This window comes from Silurus aristotelis (assembly GCF_946808225.1).
Source record: "Silurus aristotelis genome assembly, chromosome: 15".
Taxonomy (NCBI): Eukaryota; Metazoa; Chordata; class Actinopteri; order Siluriformes; family Siluridae; genus Silurus; species Silurus aristotelis.
In genome coordinates, this window is record NC_139588.1 from 12,521,614 (window position 1) to 12,541,428 (window position 19,815).

Consider the following 19,815-nt stretch of genomic DNA (forward strand, 5'->3'; position numbering starts at 1 on the left):
AGCATTGTTCCTGTTGTCTGTATAAACACTTAATTTAGAATGAAAGTGCAAAAAAATAGGATAATCGATGACTATCCAGTCAGCATCCTGTATGTAATTTTCCTTTTGTCCTTACTGTTATAGCACATAAAAGAAAATAAACCTGTGGTCCACATGTCTAGTAGAAAAGCAGAAATATCAGAATTACATTTACAGCATTTTGGCAGATGCCCTTATCCAGAGCAGCTTACAACTGAGCAATTGAGGGTTAAGGGCCTTGCTCAAGGGCCCCACAGTGGCAGCTTGGTGGTGACTTTCTAATCCACAGTCCATTGCCTTAACCACTGAGCTTCTACCTCCTTCTTATTCACAGCAACTTGCATTCACTTTAATAGTGAATCCAACAATTCCAACGTTGTTGTATATAAAGATCTATGCTTTTTATTTACTCTTTGGTGAAATATTACCATCAATTTTGCATGACCTTATAGATGTTTATACATTAGATAAATCTATGCAGCGACATTGTATGTATTACATTGCTTCTTTACACCGCTAACATACAAGCATAGGCCCATGAACCATTTAGTACATTTTACTGTAGCATTTTGTCTTTAATTGCTGATCCCCAGGCTATTCAAAATAAACCACATAATATATTAATCATTGTTACTGATTGTGTTTCTGATGGAGAATAAAAGTAATTTGATAACCTGCATTTCAGAACCAGAATAGAGTGACACCGAGTTATTGACTTCCTCCTTACGCAGCAACATGCCACTTATACTACACTCATTCTTAGCAGAATAATTACTGTTAGTAAGAACCTTTAAGTACTCGACAGGAATTTTAAAGATGTTGAATTTACCACCAGTTGGATCAATATCAAGGAATATCCAAACGAAAGGTACTCATTTTATTGGCTTTGTCAACTGAAAGAGATTGGATGTAAAACAAGTCCCTTTATGTCTTAAAAGCTTAGAAGCTTATGGTGTCATTTTAATAATGTATTATTGATTGGAAGAGGTTTCAGTGGGTGTTGTTGCTGCTTACAGTCCTAAAGTCATCTGTTTTGTCGTGATTCTAGGTTATTATCTCATCCTGACTACTAAAAATGTTGCCACCTCTTGTAATGAGAAGATTGTAAAATTCTATAAGTAATCTTGTACTACAATCCCACCACATGCCCATCCAATACCTTTCACTATCTTCCAGACCATCTCACAAGTTATCCTCCCCTTCATCACTGCCATCATATCTGGTCAGCTTCGTAATGTTCCAGAGAGCAAGAACAACCTCCACGATCCCAACCAGTCTGCCATTAAAGGGACCCATAGAGAGTATAGAGACTGCCTTGTCATCACTGAGAATCAAAATGCTGATAGATTTGTCATTAGTCCTCATCCTCCTTGGCCATTCAACAAAAATTGAATTTTAAATAAGTTTCTTTATCCTTAGGAGTTTTTGAATTTATGTCACATCATGGGAATGTTTTTTTTTAAGGTCATCATTTCATTTACTTAAAAAAAAAAATAATGTATTACATTTACAGCATTTGGCAGATGCGATTATCTTATTTATACAACTGAGTAGTTGAGGGTTAAGGCCCATCAGAGGCACTTGGTGTTTAGATTTAAACTCGCAACCTTCTCATCAGAAATTGATCATCTTAACCAATGAGCTCCCCCTTCCCTGCGTGAACAGTAACATCAAATAACAGGCCAGACAGAACTCCAGACCTAATATGTGCATGTGTTAGGACTGAAAGTCAGTTATGAGAATACTTTTAACCAAGACTCATTGGATAGCTTGTGCAACACCATGCTGGTATTTTACATCAACCACTGGGGGGAACAAAATTTGTAAAAGTCAGAGGTGGCAAAAAAGCCTTGTAAGTGGGCAGATACCTACTTACTGTTTTTGAGCTGTATACCGTGTACCATTTTACAGCAAGCCTGTAGTCAGGGATTTGAAAACCTTAAAGAAGGTAGCTCAGTTTATTCTGTGGATTGTTTGGACTATAAATCCCAGTTAAATTTGTTTTTCTACCTTTAAAATGCATTTAGTGTTCAGAAGACATGCCGCATCGATTTTATTTAACATGGATTAACGGGGTTTATGCAAACTTAGGAAATCGGGGTCATCAAAGCAAAAACTGTGGTTGAAATTTCAAATTAAACCGTGGCTCAAATTCACATAAATAGTTGCTAACAATCTGTATTGTAAAACCTTACATTCAATTGCAAAAGAATGCCAAACAGAAGCATTTTCACTAGTGCTCTCGGCATCAGATCGATTTATCTCAGACTGACACTGAAAAGAAAATAACATTCTGTCATTAAAGGAAACAGCCATGTGCATTTCACAAATTGAACGCAAATACATTTATTACTGGACTTATGAAAGGGAAAACATCTTTATGTACATTTCATTTTTTAATCCAGGGCAGAGACCAAATGCTCACACTCAGCAGCATCCATAAGGCACTGTTAGAACACCCATCTGAGCATAGAGAGCAAAAAAACACTTTCAACCTTCATTATTATACAGAACTATTTAATATGCATATCATTAATGATATTGTTGTACATTGAAAGGTCATATATTTAATATCCGGTTGTCAAGACAGCAGGCATTTAATGTGGATAGTACTGTGTGATCAGAGCAGTAACATTTAAAACTAAACGTGAAATAGGACACATTATGAATAATAGTGTTAATGATTAATATTTACTCTAAAGATGTAGTCTGGTTTATTGTACATAAAATTACACAAATCCAGGTCGATTTTTCCCGTAATCACTCAAGTAAATCAGTGGTGGAATATAAAACAGTGACACAGTGACGATGCTTAATAACCATATTTGCATCAAATCCATTAAATAATGAAGGCATAGTACTATTCAGTTCCAGTTACATAGCTTGCCGGTTCTTCTCTAGACTCTTCTCGATGTTGTCGATGACCTCCACTGCCGCTTGAGGGATTCTCGTCCCGGGACCAAAAATACAGCAAACGCCACTCTCGTACAAAAACTTATAGTCCTGCATGAAATATGGTGTAATTATTAATTTCAAAGAAAGACTGTTTGAAGACTAATAAAATCATTAAATAAATAGAGTCAGTTGTGCTTCTGCATACCGTACATGCTCTACCCTATCAATTTACTCTCTATATAGTAAATAAGATATTTTGATGTCAGCTGGGGACAAACAATGAAAGGAAATATTAAGTGCAAATGAAAGGCTGCGCAATTGTTAGCTACTATTTGTCTGCTGTGACATAATGCCTTATTTTTATTCTTTTTAAATTGAATGCCATGAACTTTTAGGACATTCAGCACCAGTAAGAATTCAGGGGTTAAACTGCTGCCATTGATCCAAAAGCAGACCAAATCAATGCTTATTAATTACATTTGGAGCCTTAGAGAACGAATTATAAATTGGTCAAAAATTATAAGTCAAAATTATAATAACGTGCACAAATTTTTCCATGTGCTTAATTTGCTATTTATGGCTTCTGAATAAAAATAAATAAATAAATAAAATCTGCATATTCCTCAGCTATCCCATCATAGGCACGACTGTATAGAAACAAAACAGCTGACTCTGAAGACGCATTACAGTTACAGTACAATTTTTGTGACTTCCTCTAACTATTTGTTGCTGCATTAAACTAAACAATGCACACAGAAACATTGTTTTAAAAGTCGGAATGCACCCAGAAAATGAATACCTTTATTCACCATGGTGGCGTTACAGAGATTTAAAAATATAGACATGAGTAATGTTTCAGATGGCTATTACTGCTGGAAATGACTTTTTTATAATTAATCATTCTCATTGAGTTCCCAAAGCCCAATTCACAGTAGCCATTACCTTACTGTCCCAGAGATAAATTCTTTTAGCTCATCATTAATTAATCTTGTTTAAGCTAATTACTTAATTGAGACACTTTTGTAATTGTTTGCATACCTGAAACCCATGATTGTGTTTAGTTAGACTGCATGCTATTGACCTAAAAGATGAAGGTTCAAAATGGCCAAAACATAACCATTGTATGGTTATTGTAGATAGTTTTGATAGCTGTTACACTAAGGGAAAAAAAACCCTGGACCATCACAGTCCAAATCGAATCCGATCATGTGATTTGTTTCTTACTTCCTGTTTAGGCAGTGAATTTAGTTTTACCTGAGGGGGGATGACTCCACCGCAAATCACTAGGATGTCCGGCCGGTTTAGATTGCGCAGTTCTTTAATGAGCTCGGGGACGAGGGTCTTGTGTCCGGCGGCAAGTGTGCTGACACCTACGCAATGCACGTCTGCATCAACAGCCTGCTGAGCCACCTCTCGTGGGGTCTGTCATGGTGAAAACAACAGAAAACAAGTAGCACAAAGCTTTCGTCTGACATCGACACACCCCGGAACTTTTTAGTAAACGACACTCTTTCTTTAATGGAAAAGAAGGAAATGTTATTCTTTTTTTGTCATAAAATAAGATGATAAGGGCCTAATGGAGCAGATGTCTTTACCCTTTTACTCTCGACTCCTTTTCTCCATTGTTCACTAACAATTAAGCAGGATTTACTGAAGAATACTTATATTCTCTATAATACTTTAATAAGCAGCAGTTGTTTAAAATACAGATGTATCAAAAAAATCACTGTATGGCAAACAATACTAAAATGCCTTTTTGTTACACTTCTAGTATCATTATTATAAATCTGTGTAAGCCTGCATACTGTCTCCTGTACTTCTGTGTTGTTTTATGTAGTAACATGGTCCTGGGCAAATGTTGTTTTGTGTCACTGTGCACTATACCAGCTGGATGAAATGACAATAACACTTGAAACTGAGAGAAATCCTACAAAGTCAGTCCATATTGTAATAATTATCACTTAGCGAATTCATTATTACATCGCTAAGAACTTCTTTAAGTGCATCTTTGATCCTTGCTGCTCTTGATTTACACCCTGAATAGAATCTTGTGACAGCAGCTGTTTTCAGACTTCCCCAAAACAACAACAAAAAAAAGAATGTTTTACAGAAACCTACTGGGGAAAACCATCCAAAAGAGAAAAAAAAACAATGTAGGCAATTTGTGCATGGATGCACAGCGCTGTCACAAAGCATAAAAATCACAGTTAAAAAAAAAAAAAATATATATATATACACTGAGGAAAATAAGTATTTGAACACTCTGCTATTTTGCAAGTTCTCCCACTTAGAAATCATGGAGGGGTCTGAAATTGTCATCGTAGGTGCATGTCCACTGTGAGAGACATAATCTAAAAAAAAATATCCAGAAATCACAATATATGATTTTTAAACTATTTATTTGTATGATACAGCTGCAAATAAGTATTTGAACACCTGTCTATCAGCTAGAATTCTGACCCTCAAAGACCTGTTAGTCTGCCTTTAAAATGTCCACCTCCACTACATTTATTATCCTAAATTAGATGCACCTGTTTGAGGTCGTTAGCTGCATAAAGACACCTGTCCACCCCATACAATCAGTAAGAATCCAACTACTAACATGGCCAAGACCAAAGAGCTGTCCAAAGACACTAGAGACAAAATTGTACACCTCCACAAGGCTGGAAAGGGCTACGGGGAAATTGCCAAGCAGCTTGGTGAAAAAAGGTCCACTGTTGGAGCAATCATTAGAAAATGGAAGAAGCTAAACATGACTGTCAATCTCCCTCAGACTGGGGCTCCATGCAAGATCTCACCTCGTGGGGTCTCAATGATCCTAAGGAAGGTGAGAAATCAGCCCAGAACTACACGGGAGGAGCTGGTCAATGACCTGAAAAGAGCTGGGACCACCGTTTCCAAGGTTACTGTTGGTAATACACTAAGACGTCATGGTTTGAAATCATGCATGGCACGGAAGGTTCCCCTGCTTAAACCAGCACATGTCCAGGCACGTCTTAAGTTTGCCAATGACCATTTGGATGATCCAGAGGAGTCATGGGAGAAAGTCATGTGGTCAGATGAGACCAAAATAGAACTTTTGGGTCATAATTCCACTAAACGTGTTTGGAGGAAGAAGAATGATGAGTACGATCCCAAGAACACCATTCCTACTGTGAAGCATGGGGGTGGTAGCATCATGCTTTGGGGGTGTTTTTCTGTACATGGGACAGGGCGACTGCACTGTATTAAGGAGAGGATGACCGGGGCCATGTATTGCGAGATTTTGGGGAACAACCTCCTTCCCTCAGTTAGAGCATTGAAGATGGGTCAAGGCTGGGTCTTCCAACATGACAATGACCTGAAGCACACAGCCAGGATAACCAAGGAGTGGCTCTGTAAAAAGCATATCAAGGTTCTGGTGTGGCCTAGCCAGTCTCCAGACCTAAACCCAATAGAGAATCTTTGGAGGGAGCTCAAACTCCGTGTTTCTCAGCGACAGGCCAGAAACCTGGCTGATCTAGAGAAGATCTGTGTGGAGGAGTGGGCCAAAATCCCTCCTGCAGTGTGTGCAAACCTGGTGAAAAACTACAGGAAACGTTTGACCTCTGTAATTGCAAACAAAGGCTACTGTACCAAATATTAACATTGACTTTCTCAGGTGTTCAAATACTTATTTGCAGCTGCATCATACAAATAAATAGTTAAAAAAATCATACATTGTGATTTCTGGATTTTTTTTTAGATTATGTCTCTCACAGTGGACATGCACCTACGATGACAATTTCAGACCCCTCCATGATTTCTAAGTGGGAGAACTTGCAAAATAGCAGAGTGTTCAAATACTTATTTTCTTTATATATATATATATATATATATATATATATATATATATATATATATATATATATATATATATATATATCTTTATCTTGAATAATTCTGTACTGTTGTACAAAGCTAGCTTTATCACTTAATATAATTTAAAAGTATAATAAAGATTATAAACACAGTGTGTTTTTGGAATTACTCGATTATAATTTTGTTGTTTTACTGTATAATTTATAGGTTTGTGACTCACCTGAAAAAGTGGACCAATGTCCACATCAAATCCCAGGTCAGCGAATCCCGTGGCGATGACCTTTGCCCCTCTGTCATGCCCGTCTTGTCCCATTTTGGCCACCAGCAGTCGAGGATTTCTGCCTTCATGCTTCTTAAACTGCACAACCCTGAACAATAAACCACAGGAGGACACCAGACATCTTACACACACATACAGGATTAGGAAAGGATTTTTTTGTTTCCTCGAGTGCTCAATCCCTGCTTTTATAGCCAAAGTTTAAAAAAAAAACATTCACACCCCTGAGACCTGAGATTAAGAACGTTTTAAAGTTGCCTGACAGTTCAGGCAGAATGACTTATAAAAGCTAAGCTCTCTGGAGACTGAAACGTTTAAAGGAACATTAATCCAGAGAAAAAAACTTCTGGATCTTACCGGCTGTATGTGAGGGTGATCTCCTCATGTTCACCGAACTCACTGCGGTACGCTCCACTCACCATGCGTGTGCTGGCCTTGTGCTCCCCGAAAACAGCTTTCATCGCATCTGTGATCTCCCCTACAGAACACCTGAACAACCAAAACAACTGACTTAATTATTCAGGAAAACACAACAATTCAGTACAGTGGTGAGCGACCAAATAATCCATACTGTTTTATACAATTTAAAGTGATATTTAAAATCATAAAAATCTGCAGGATATTGTACACTGAGCTCAGATTAATCATTCTTAGAACGGTTTTACTGAGACACAGAAGTATGGAGAAATTTTAAAGCACTGTGAATGAAGCAGTTGTGTTTTTGATTTCCTGAGTATTTTTACCCTTAAAACAAGGGATGTGCATGAACTGAGGCCGATGCAATGCATTGCCCACGATACGATACATTAAAGATACATACGAAGCAGCCAGCGATGCGATACGATTTACCCCTTTTGTGATGCAGTAGAATCCGATTTCGATTCAATTCAACACAATACGATTCAGTGCAATAGGATGCAATAGAAGAAATATGACGCTATGCAATTTAATATGGTACACATAGTTCGCTTTTATTAATATTTTACAGAAAATCATCAATTTATTTAAGTGCCTTCTGACTTCTCACGCATAGCCTTTTTCACAAACAGGCCTTTGAAGTAAAAAAAAAAAAAAAAAAAAACATTAAATAAAAGAATTTTTGTTTCTGTTCTGTCTCTAGGGAGATGCAGATCTACCTCTGCCATGTAAGTCTATATTCTATGTGACTCTTAGGAAACACCTGTGTCTCCGTAGTGTTATGATACGTCATATTAATTTAGAAGCAGTGGTGCTGAGAGAACAGCCTGAGAAACAGTTTAGTGAGGAGAAATCAATCTATTTATAAAATATTTGTCACAAATTATTGGTCACTTTCTAAATAATATAAGTACAGTAAAACCCCGTTGTACGAGCATAATTCGTTCTTGAAAATTGCTCGAAGGTCCATTTGCTCGTACGTTCGAACTGATTTTCCCCATAAGAATGAATGTAAAGCTATTTAATCCGTTCTGAGATCTCATTCGATCGCTTATTTCTGCACTTAAAAAGTATTTGTAGCCTATTTTAACAAACAAATACACGCAAATTACCATAATGTAAACATAATTGAACACTTACTCATGTGGTAGAAATTTTTTAAAATTTCTAATGAAATAAAAATATAAAACTAAAAAAAGTTACGTTTTTGCTGCACTAAACAACGAGAGCGACCGAGTTTTACATCATCAACTAAGCGACTGATGCGACCCTCCCCCGAAAACGGGAACCGGCAGCGTGGGTTTGCTCGTAAAATAGGGTAAAATTTTGCAAGCAACGACGCTCGTATCTCTGTTTGCTCGTACTATAGGTTGCTCGTACAACTGGGTTTTACTGTATAGTGCATCTACTAATAAATATATATCAGTAGATCGTTTTTTTTTTACCGATGCAAATATGTTCAAAACCATGCACAACGATACGAATGACATCATTAACTTTTATGCCGATGCAACGATGTGACTCTTCCCAAAACTCAACAGTTCTTACATTCAACACTAGTGCATCTCTGTCTTAATGTACAACCCGAATTCAAGGAAACGTTAGGACATTTTTTTTAGTTGAATAAAATGAAAACTAAAAGACTTTCATATCACATGAGTCAATATTTAATTTGCAAGAGAACATAAATGTATAAACTGAGAAATCTTACACTTTTATGAACAAAATACGCACATTTCAAATTTGATGCCCACAACAGGTCTCCTAGAAGTTTGCATGGGGAAAACAAAGGACTGTCAAATCCAGAAATTGTAAAAATAATTAGCTGGAAGAACATCTAGCAACTAATCGAGTTAATTGACATCAGGTCTGTAAGATGATTAGCTATAAAAGAGATGTCTTAGAGAAGCAGAGTCTCTCAGATGTAAAGATTCAATCTGTGAACGAGTGCGTAAAAAGATTGTAGAATACTTTAAAAACGTTCCTCAACGTCTAATTGCAAAGGCTTTGCAAATCTCATCATCTACAGTACATAACATCGTCCAAAGATTCAGAGAGACTGGAGAAATCTTGGTGTGTACGGGACGAGGTCGAGAACTTTGTTGGATGCTCGTGGCCTTCGGGCCCTCAGACGACACTGCATCACTCATCGGCATGATTGTGTCATTGACGTTACTAAATTGGACCAGGAATACTTCCAGAAACCACTGTCGGTAAAGACAATCCACCATGCCATCTGCTGATGCCAACTAAAGCTCTATCATGCAAAAGGAAGCCATATGTGAACGTGATCCAGAAGCAGCGCCGTGTCCTGTGGCCAAGGCTCATTTAAAATGGACTGTTTCAAAGTGGAAAAGTGCTCTATGGTCAGACGAGTCCAAATTTGACATTCTTGTTGGAAATCACGGACGGCGTGTCCTCCCGGCTAAAGAGGAGGGAGACCTTCCAGCGTGGTGTCTGCGTTTACTTTAAAAAACAGCATCTCCAATGGTATAGGGGGTGCATAAATGCATACGGTATGGGCAGCTTGCATGTTTCGGAAGACACTATAAATGCTGAAAGGTATATAAAGGTTTTAGAGCAACATATGCTCCCCTCCAGAAGACTTTTTAAGATAAAGCCTTGTGTATTTCAGCAGGACAATGCAAAACCACATACTGCAGCTATTACAAACAGCATGGCTTTGTAGTAGAAGAGTCCGGGTGCTGAATTTGTCTGACTGTAGTGCAACTCTCACCTATAGAGAACATTTGGCACATCATTAAACGAAAATAGGCCAAAAACGATCACAAACTTTTCAGCAGCTGGAAACCTATATCAGGCATTAATGGGACCAAATTCCAACAGCAAAACTCTAGAAACTCATAACCTCAATGCTCAGACGTCTTTAAACTGTTTTGAAAAGAAAGGAGATGCTACAACATGGTAAACATGCCCTCGTGCCAACTTTTTTGAGACCTGCAGCAGGCATCAAGTTAGAAATGAGCTCAATTTGTGCATAAAAGTGAAACATTTCCTAGTTTAAACATTTGCTATGTTCTCTATGTTCTATTGCGAATAAAATATTGGCTCATGTGATATGAAAGTCTTATAGTTGTTATTTTATTCAAATTAAAAAAAAACTTCCCTACATTTTACATTTAAATTTTTTGCCATAAGGCAGATGCCCTTATCCAGAGCGACTTACTTCTATAACATCTCTTTCATAGTGTCAAATAAATTGTATTTAATGAGCCTGACTCACCTTGCCCTAGCAGCCTCTACAGCCAGCCCCAGCAGATTTCCATCCCTGGTTTGTGCACATTGCTGTATAGCATCCAGGCACCTTTTCGCCACATCAGCATCTCGGCTCTCCCTCACCTTCAAAACATGTATGCTCTTTGTGTAAAAATTAAAAAAATTTTAATTAACAGAATTTTGGACCGCAATTTTTGTAAGGAAAGTGTTACATAACATACAATAGGCCACATCACTATAAGATTACAGATGCAGAAAAAGCCTCAGTACAGTGGGATCACCCCCCCCACCACCACCACCACACACACACACACACACACACACACACACACACACACACACACACACACACACACACACACTTACAGTATGCCAACCGTAATTATTAACTAAAATAATTAAATAGCATAAAATCAGTGTCTAGTCCATTAAAATGAAGACAAATTTTCTCTAATAGCAAGCTGTTTTGTAAAAGCACCTATAATAGTTTTTTTCTTTCTAATAGCCATATTAGACAATGTGAACTGCAATCAAGCATCATTACATTACTTCAAAAAGGTTAGTCAACCCTTCATTTCGTAGTTATTCATCCTTTATACACATTCACAATGCCCAAAGATAAGGAACTGACCTTTTGGAGTTTCTCGATCTGTTTTTGCCGCACAATTGTGTTATCGATGGACAGAACCTCCACAGACTCTTCGTTTTCCAGACGATACTTGTTAACTCCCACAATGACCTCAGAGCCTGAAGAAGTAGTTTAAAAAACGAGTTTAGTATTACATTAAAAGCACACGAACATCACATCAGGCCAAATGAAATAAATCAGTACAGGAATATGGCTTAGCAGATCATATTCTTAGAACGTTTAAAACCTCCAGCACAAACCACCCAAAACACTCAAGATACAAAGATACAACAAATGTAAATGAGTTCTAAAATCCTAATAAGAGACGAGCCTGTTTATTAGACTCAGGCATGCCACTACTAAAAAAAAGCAGGTCCAAGATTGTTCATTGTTCATCAGTTTTACACCAATTCGGCACCACACACTGCAATGCACCTTTGAAACATTTTTATATATTTAAAAAATAAAGCATCAACATCTCTACAGTTTGGTTTGTCATGCATATTTGGTGTGAAACAATCCTCAGACAAACAAAATAGCACACAACTATAGAGCTTTCGCTGACTAACTGACTAACAAATAAAAACTAAATAACAAAGAAGCAAATAACAGTCACATCACACACTGACAAATGACTAAGCAAAAACCCTCAAATATAAACCCTCCGACTTTCTCCTATAAACTGCTCCATGAGGAAAACATTACAAGCTGCTTGAAGTGAACCAAACACCTGCTGCTTTTACAAACCTGCCTGAAGGTGAGTGCAAAAAATCATAAATGATCTGAACAAGGCAGCTGAATATGAATGAAGATGTCCTCAAAAAAGCAGAACAGATAAAGAGTTTTGGGATCAAGTCTGGGGGGTTTATGTTGTTGTTGTTGTTGTTGTTGTTTTTAAATCTTGTTGGATATAATACTGGCATTTGTAAGTGTGTGATAAAAGCAGAAACTCCACATGGAACAGCGACAGCAACTTTACAAGATGAGGAAACCATTGCAGTTAAAAATAAAAAATAATCAGGCAGCTCTTTGGAGAGGTATTCCATCAAAAAGTTTTTACTGGACGGAGTGAACTGATGCACATTTCTCCTGAGAATGTGTATGCCGTTATTACTCACAATAACTGATACCATAACAACTGGTACGTTGATGACCTTATGAAACATTGTTAAACATTGAATATGCATTTTGAAACAGTATATAATTTAAAGACTAGTAACTTCAAGACTGGGAAATAGTTATCATATTTGATTTAAAAAGTTCAGAAGAAAATAACATCTATTATTTTCCACTGCATCAGGCAACATCCTAAAACCTTATCCACGTTTTGCTGTTATACCGAAAGCCTGTTTGCATTAATGCCTGTGCAAATGGAATACATGCTGTCTGAAGCTGCTGTTGTGCCACCTTGTGGAATCTTTTAAACAATGCATTCATTTGTGCAATCCTAAGAAGGGAACCTTATTAGACAGACACTCAAAGCTCCTACAAAGCTGAAACACGAATAAATTATCTTACAAAAGCTTTTGTACAATGCATGAATAAAATGCTCATAGGCTCGAGGCTTTAGAAATACATTCTATTCATATACAATCAAAACTTAATATAAAATAAGGCACGTAAACCTGTATATCCAGTCCTTTTATAACACACAGCATATACTCTTCTCTATTCAGCTAATCTGGTGGTGGTGGTGGGGGGCACATCATGTAAGAGCACATTTAGTGCTAATAAATATTCAGACTCATGAATATGTTTCTACCTGAATCAATACGAGCTTGTCTGCGTGCAGCACACTCCTCAATTCGCAGTTTCGGGATTCCCTCGGCCACGGCTCGAGCCATTCCTCCCATATCCTCGATCTCGTTGATGAACTGGGGATAAAAGAAATGCTACAAGATTGTACACCGCACTGCACTGTTTTAGAATGCACAAATAAAAAACATTCGTCACTTATGTAGAGTGTTGAGTTCTACTTGGAAAATGGACAGTGAGAAAATGCTTTTTATTCCACAGAAATATCTTCTTATTGAGCTGGCAGCTGCACTGTATATCATGAAATATGCAATGCCATTAAGCAGGCAAGAAAAGGAGAAGATTACAGCTTTCACTTGCTCTATCAGCAATAATCCAAAACACAACACATCACTCCAGAATGATTAACCCACTTCAAGTTAATGGGCAAAAATGTCTGTAGAAAGGAAACATTATAACACAATGATTCAAAGTCCATTTAGCTAACTGGAGAGAACAGTAACCTTACAGATTCTTTGTGCCTAAATCAACACAGAAATGATCATAAGATGCCAAAAATAATGCTTCTAACGACCCTCTTGTCTTCCAGCTTTTTATCCTGCTAAAAAAAAAAAAAATGTAAACACAGCTTTCACTAAATATTAATGATGGTAATGTCAAAAGTGTGCATATCTTAATGCCTATACTCAAGATATCATTACATATATGTTATTCATTTATATAAAAGGTGCCAATCGCGAGTGTGGCTGCACAAAATTAAGATTTCTAAACAAGTTAAGACTTTTCTTTCTTCCTGACCTTGAGGGCTGCATTGTACACGTCATTAGTAAGGCTCTCCATCATGTAGGATCCTCCCCAGGGGTCTGCTACTTTCGGGATGCCAGACTCCTCCTGAATGATGATCTGGGTGTTGCGGGCGATGCGGGCACTCTTCACCGTTGGCAATCCAAGCGCCTCGTCAAAAGAGTTGGTGTGCAGAGATTGGGTTCCTCCAAACACTGCAGCCATGGCCTCGATCACAGTACGGATCACGTTGTTGTAGGGGTCCTGTGGAAGTTCAGTTTGAGCGATTTTAGCATAGCTGTAAGGATTGAGTGCAGCAGAGTGAATCTGACCTCTGAGCATTCATGCTTCATTGCTTAATTAGAAACTGGACTGTAAAGAGAAAATGATATAAAGGCCCTATTTAAGGGGTCACTCCCTTTTTAGGGTCACTTTCTAATGATAAAGTACTTCATACCCAAGTGCTTGGGAACATCTGCTGTTAAATACGATTTATATTATCTACTACTATGCAGCGATCAGGCATAACATTATATTGCGTTGGTCCTGGAAAAACATTCCTGACCCATCGTGCATCATGACCCTATCGCCGGTTCATCACTGTTCCTTCATTGGAGGTTTTTTAAAAGATACTGAACACTGCAGACTGGGAACAGTTTTGGAGATGCTCTGACCCAGTCGTCTAGACATCACAAGAGGCTCTAATCCTTACGCTTGCCCATTTTTCCTGTTACTAACATATCAAAATGATAATCTCCCACCTACTAACAGGTGCCATGATGATGAGTGAATCAGTGTTAATCACTCACCGGTCCTAATGTTATAATGTCAATCTTATGCCTGGTCAGTGTACATCATTTGTTATATGCGGTGAGCATTTACAGTAAATACAAAGTAATCTGTGTCTTTTTGACAAAAACCAATAGAAATTATAAGTCCTGCATGAAGTAAAGCTAAAAAATAATCAGGAGGTTAATTTCAGGTAAAACAAGAAATCTAACATCAGCGACAGGAGAAATTTCCTAAAAACCATCCACCCTAAACGTCATCGTTTATGATGTTGGTATGGTGCCGCAACTCTGGAGCTGTACAACTTTACAGGTTCATAAATATCCTAAATACTTCATCAAATACTTGACATCCACAACAGTTTTTAGCAGCACCTTTGATTACAGACCTGCTCAGTCAGAGACCATCCTGATGTCTGACAGTGAGTCCTCAAAAGTAGAGATTTGGAGTTCTTAGGCTGAAACTTCTCTTCAATCAGTGAAGCCCACAGACGCCGTGCAGCTCTCATCTTAGCTATCTCCATATAAAAGTTCATACCAATACCCCAGAAGAAAGACAACCTAGAAAATATACCGAAGAGGTCAAAACACTTTCTATTCTGTTTAAATATCCAACAAATTTTTATTCTTACAGACAGTGTTTACATCAGAATTTCTAATGCAATACTCTGAGCTACGAGTAAACGCTGACCTAGGTGCAAATTCATCAATGGTGAGGCCTGCCTTTATGCCAGTCCTGCAGTACTCCAGTCCATTAGCGATCGTGTAGGCCAACTCCAGCACGGCATCAGCCCCGGCCTCTTGTATATGGTAGCCACTGATTGAAATGGAGTTAAACTTGGGCATGTGCTTTGAGACAAACAAAAAAAAAAACACAGTCAGCCAGGAACATCAGAAAGTCAAAAAAGCCAGTACCGGTATTATTATTATTATTATTATTATTATTATTATTATTAATAATTTGTCTTTGACAAATATGTTTCTAAATTACAGTATCTCACATTAATAAATACACCCCTCACATTTTAGCAACTATTTTATTACATCATCTCAAGTAAAAAAAAACCTATAGAAATGAATCTTGAATGTATATGAGTAGTCAATGTGCAGCTTTTATAGCAGTACCGATTTCCTGTCCTCTAAAAATAACTCAACATACAGCCATACAGTGAACATGTCAAAACTGTGTCCAAAATGTCAATATTTTGTGTGAGCACCATTGTTATCTTGCACTGCCTTTATCCTCCTAGGTATGAAAGTCACCAGAGCCTCACAGGTTGTTGCTGGGATCCTCTTTCACGCTTCCATAATTCTCTTCCATAGACACATGGAGCTTCTCCACCTTCCATTTGAGGATGCCAATACAGGACCTACAAGTGCTCAATAGAGCTTAGGTATGGAGATATACTTGGCCACTCAATCACCTTCAATTTCAGCTTTCTCAGCAAGGCAGTTGTCATGTTGACCATGTGTTTGGGGTCGCCCAGTTTCTGAAATGAGTTCATCATGTTCTGCTTTAGAATGTCACAGTACAAATTGGAATCCATGTTGGAACCGCAGCTCCCCAGTACCAGCAGCACTCATGCTGAACACCATCTGAGCCTAACAAGTTTATCTTAGTTTCATCACACCACAGGACGTGGTTCCAGTAACTTATGCTCTTGCACAGGTTGTCTTCAGCGAACTATTTGCAGGCTTTTATGTGAGCCAGATTCAGAACAGGCCTCCTTCTGGGACCCCAGCCATGAAAATCGACTTGTTGCAGTGACAAGCAGACCTTCTGCATCTAATACAAGATACACAAATTCCTATGGTGCTGTCAAGCAGACAAAAAACATAAACATGATGAATAGGACGTGTTGCATCGTTATATGACGTACAGCTGTCATCATTTAGGTCATACTCACTTTTGTTGTCCGGCTATTTTGATAATAATGGCTGTATGTTCAGTTATATTTTGAGAACAGTACATCTGTACTGATATACAAGCTGCATATTGACTATTCTAAAATATATCCAAGTTTCATTTCTGTAGTATTGTCCCTTCAGAAGATATAATAAAATGGTTGCTGAAATGTGAGGGGTGCACTCGCTGTTGTGAGATTCTGTACGCTTTATAATATTATCATTTTATAAGTTTAAAATTTTAGAAAGATTTATAACATTTGACATACATACAAATATATATTTATATCCAATGATTTAATTAGTTGCCTTTCTAATAACTGTAATATTATTGAAATATTTATTTCTAAGCATCTTTTTACTTACACGAAGCTTCTGGAATGAAGATACCCAAAACACAGCGTATAAAATAAAGATTTCAATTATCGAATTAATTACGCTTTAAAATAGTAATTACGCTTTAATCAGTAATTAAGAATATTCTGCTGATTTTCTGGACATTTCCCATTTTGTAATGAATGTATGGAAAAGCACTAAAATGTAAAATAATAAAATGTTTTCAGACCTACCTTTGAAGTGTAGGCGAATATGTCAGCGATGGCGTGCATGGAAGGCTCTGGAGGAAAGATGTACGTATTTCGGACCATGAACTCTTTGAGGATGTCATTCTGGATGGTGCCGGTGAGTTTTGCCTTGTCTACGCCCTGCTCCTCCCCCGTCACAATGAACATGGCCAGGATGGGAATCACTGCGCCGTTCATGGTCATGGACACAGACATCTTCTCAAGGGGAATTCCGTTAAACAGCATCTTTACGTCCTCCACCGTGTCAATGGCCACTCCAGCCATGCCCACGTCGCCGTGCACTCTGGGATTGTCCGAATCGTAACCTCTGTGTGTAGGGAGGTCAAAGGCCACTGACAGGCCTTGCTGACCCGCTGTGAGGAAGAGACACAGAAAAGGGCTGAGTGTTTAACGATACACTGGTTCCAGACAGGTTTCAGGAGAACAGATCCATCACGCAGTGCATTATTCAAAGATGTGAATGTAAAATGTACAGACAGAAATAGTTACCCTTAATATTGTCCCTGTAAAACTTGTTGCTCTCCTCCACTGTGCTGAAGCCAGCGTACTGTCTAATGGTCCAGGGTCTGTATGTGTACATGGTAGGGTAGGGCCCTCTTGAGTAGGGGAACACACCAGGGAGCTCATCGATAAGCGCCGCCGTGTCAGCCTGAGTGTACACGGGTTTGATGGAGATGCCCTCAGGAGTGTGCCAGATCAAATCTTCCGGGTTTTTTCCTTTAAGCTGTTTCTTGGCTAAAGCGGCCCAAGCTTTATTAAGCTCCACATCCCCTTTGTGTGATACGGACGTGTGAAAGAGTCTTGAGCGGCACGGCTGGTCCACTACTGCAGGCGCAGTGCCTGACGCGGCCAGCAGCCGCTTCGCTGCCAGAGAGGCGCATGCTTTTGCTGCGGTCAACATGCTGTGTGAGTACACGTTGGCTTAGTCGCTCATGACACCCCTAAAGATGAAAGCCAAAGTGTAATGCGTTTAGATGCTAGTTAATAACACTCAGCTTCCTAAGTGCTGTAAATGAAAGTTAGACACAGTACAATGATGTACAGCTGTAAAAAGGTTTAGTCTCATAAACTATAACGTTGCTATAGTGACAACGTTGCTTAATTATTGTAGAATGGTTGTGTAACGCAGTGTGTATTGATATGTACAGAATTGAAACGTTCGTTCCAAGTGTCTTTTTTCTGAAACGGTAAACTACTACAAGACCCCAATCTGTCTTTAAAGGAATTTTTGCCAAACAGGTGCATACAGTCCACATTATATGGGTTCAATAATGGAGCATTTTGCCAGATGTGTGAATGTGTAAAACTGCACGTCAACGAGTGTGGCAGTCTCGCTGTGTTTACAAGAGAAGTTTACATTGAAACCACTTTTAATTTGCCTTCACCAAATCCATGTAACAGTTTTACAAACAACTAAATGTACAAGTGGACACACAGCATCAGTTCTCTGACAGAAGCTTCAGGAAAAATCTAACTTCATTAGGGGTCAGTGTCACCCAAGTCCTCTTATAGACACACCCCTGATCAGATTGTTTGGCTCAGTTCAGTCTGTCTCACTGAAAAGAACCAGAATTCACCTGTTGGTTACTTTGTAACCCCAAATACGCTCGTATCAAAACAACGCCTACAGCAACCCCATTTATTTGTGGCTGTGATGAGGATGGTCCAGCATCCAAACATCATCCTGTGGGCCCAGAGATGGACGAGAGCCCCTGAAACATATCAAGATGTTCTGGGGGGGTATAATTGTGGTACAGTGTTGCAGATGGCAGCAGTGAATTACTGAGATAGTGCTCTAGTGACACAAACCTAACAATGAGGATTTATGATTTCAGTTTGTCAAGATCTTTCACTTGAACCCATGTAAACCATATCTTCATAGAGCTGGCTTTGTGCACAGGGGCATCGTCATGCTGGAACAGGTTTGGTGTTCTAGCTCAAATGAAGGGTGAATTCAATGCTGCCACATTCGAAAACATTCGATGCACCTATGTGTCTACAGCTTTTTGTAACAGCTTGGGGAAGAGTCACATATGGCTGGAAAAGTCACGTGTCCCAATAATTACGTCGATATAGTGCATGTGTAAATGAACAGGTCGGACGCTAATACTGGTCTGCACACGTCAACACACAACTACACACGACAATGTTTTATTGGTTATTTAGTATGGCGGTTACACTACTGGCCGTTTAACAGATTAAAGGCTGCGGAGGAGAATAAAAACCGATAGAATAATGATGGTTTTCTGACCTTGTACGCGGTTGTTACGTTCCAAGCACACAAGAGCGAAATAAGATGACCAGCCAATCACATTTAATAACAACTGGTAACCGACTAATCAGAATGACCAGAAACAACTCCCTAGTGATATCGTCCAATCAGAGACGATTACAGCGACACTTACCAGGATGTGTTACATGAAATAATATCCGCTGTTATGGTGGTAATAAAAAAGCGTTCCGTTATCATTAGTTCCGGAGGCTCACGAAGCGCCACTAGGGGCAAGATTCATTGGTAAATAAATACAGCTACCTCATATATATATATATATATATATATATATATATATATATATATATATATATATATATATATATATATATATATATATATATATATATATATATGTTAAAGTATTACCAGTAATAATCTAAACTGAGTATTTCTTGTGAACCTTTCTTATTATC

General features: G+C 38.3%; 1 protein-coding gene across 2 annotated transcripts; it reads right to left on the reverse strand.

The window, feature by feature from the left end:
• Positions 1 to 2,339: 2,339 nt before the first annotated feature.
• Positions 2,340 to 19,494, reverse strand: mmut (methylmalonyl CoA mutase). 2 transcript variants are annotated; one of them, XM_083562109.1, is made up of 13 exons: positions 19,379 to 19,494; positions 17,617 to 18,068; positions 17,113 to 17,480; positions 15,330 to 15,487; positions 15,028 to 15,199; positions 13,866 to 14,114; positions 13,075 to 13,186; positions 11,316 to 11,431; positions 10,692 to 10,807; positions 7,388 to 7,519; positions 6,974 to 7,121; positions 4,168 to 4,335; positions 2,340 to 3,021 (listed from the first exon to the last, which is right to left on the reverse strand). In XM_083562109.1, the coding sequence occupies exons 2-13, from the start codon at positions 18,026 to 18,028 to the stop codon at positions 2,893 to 2,895; spliced, it is 2,280 nt and encodes a 759-aa protein (XP_083418235.1). In that variant the 5' UTR covers positions 18,029 to 18,068; positions 19,379 to 19,494; the 3' UTR covers positions 2,340 to 2,892. The 2 variants fall into 2 exon arrangements, with proteins under 2 accessions (XP_083418235.1, XP_083418236.1); XM_083562110.1 differs by having other exon boundaries at positions 19,116 to 19,396.
• Positions 19,495 to 19,815: the final 321 nt, after the last annotated feature.

Bases quoted from the DNA above. Each gene is read 5' to 3' on its own strand.
- mmut (XM_083562109.1), bottom strand. From the start codon at position 18,028: ATGTTGACCGCAGCAAAAGCATGCGCCTCTCTGGCAGCGAAGCGGCTG. The intron at 14,115-15,027 runs GTCTGTAATCAA...GAACTTCCACAG, and splicing joins GATGGTCTCTGACTGAGCAG to GACCCCTACAACAACGTGAT. The intron at 7,122-7,387 runs GTAAGATCCAGA...TTTATTGTTCAG, and splicing joins ATCACCCTCACATACAGCCG to GGTTGTGCAGTTTAAGAAGC.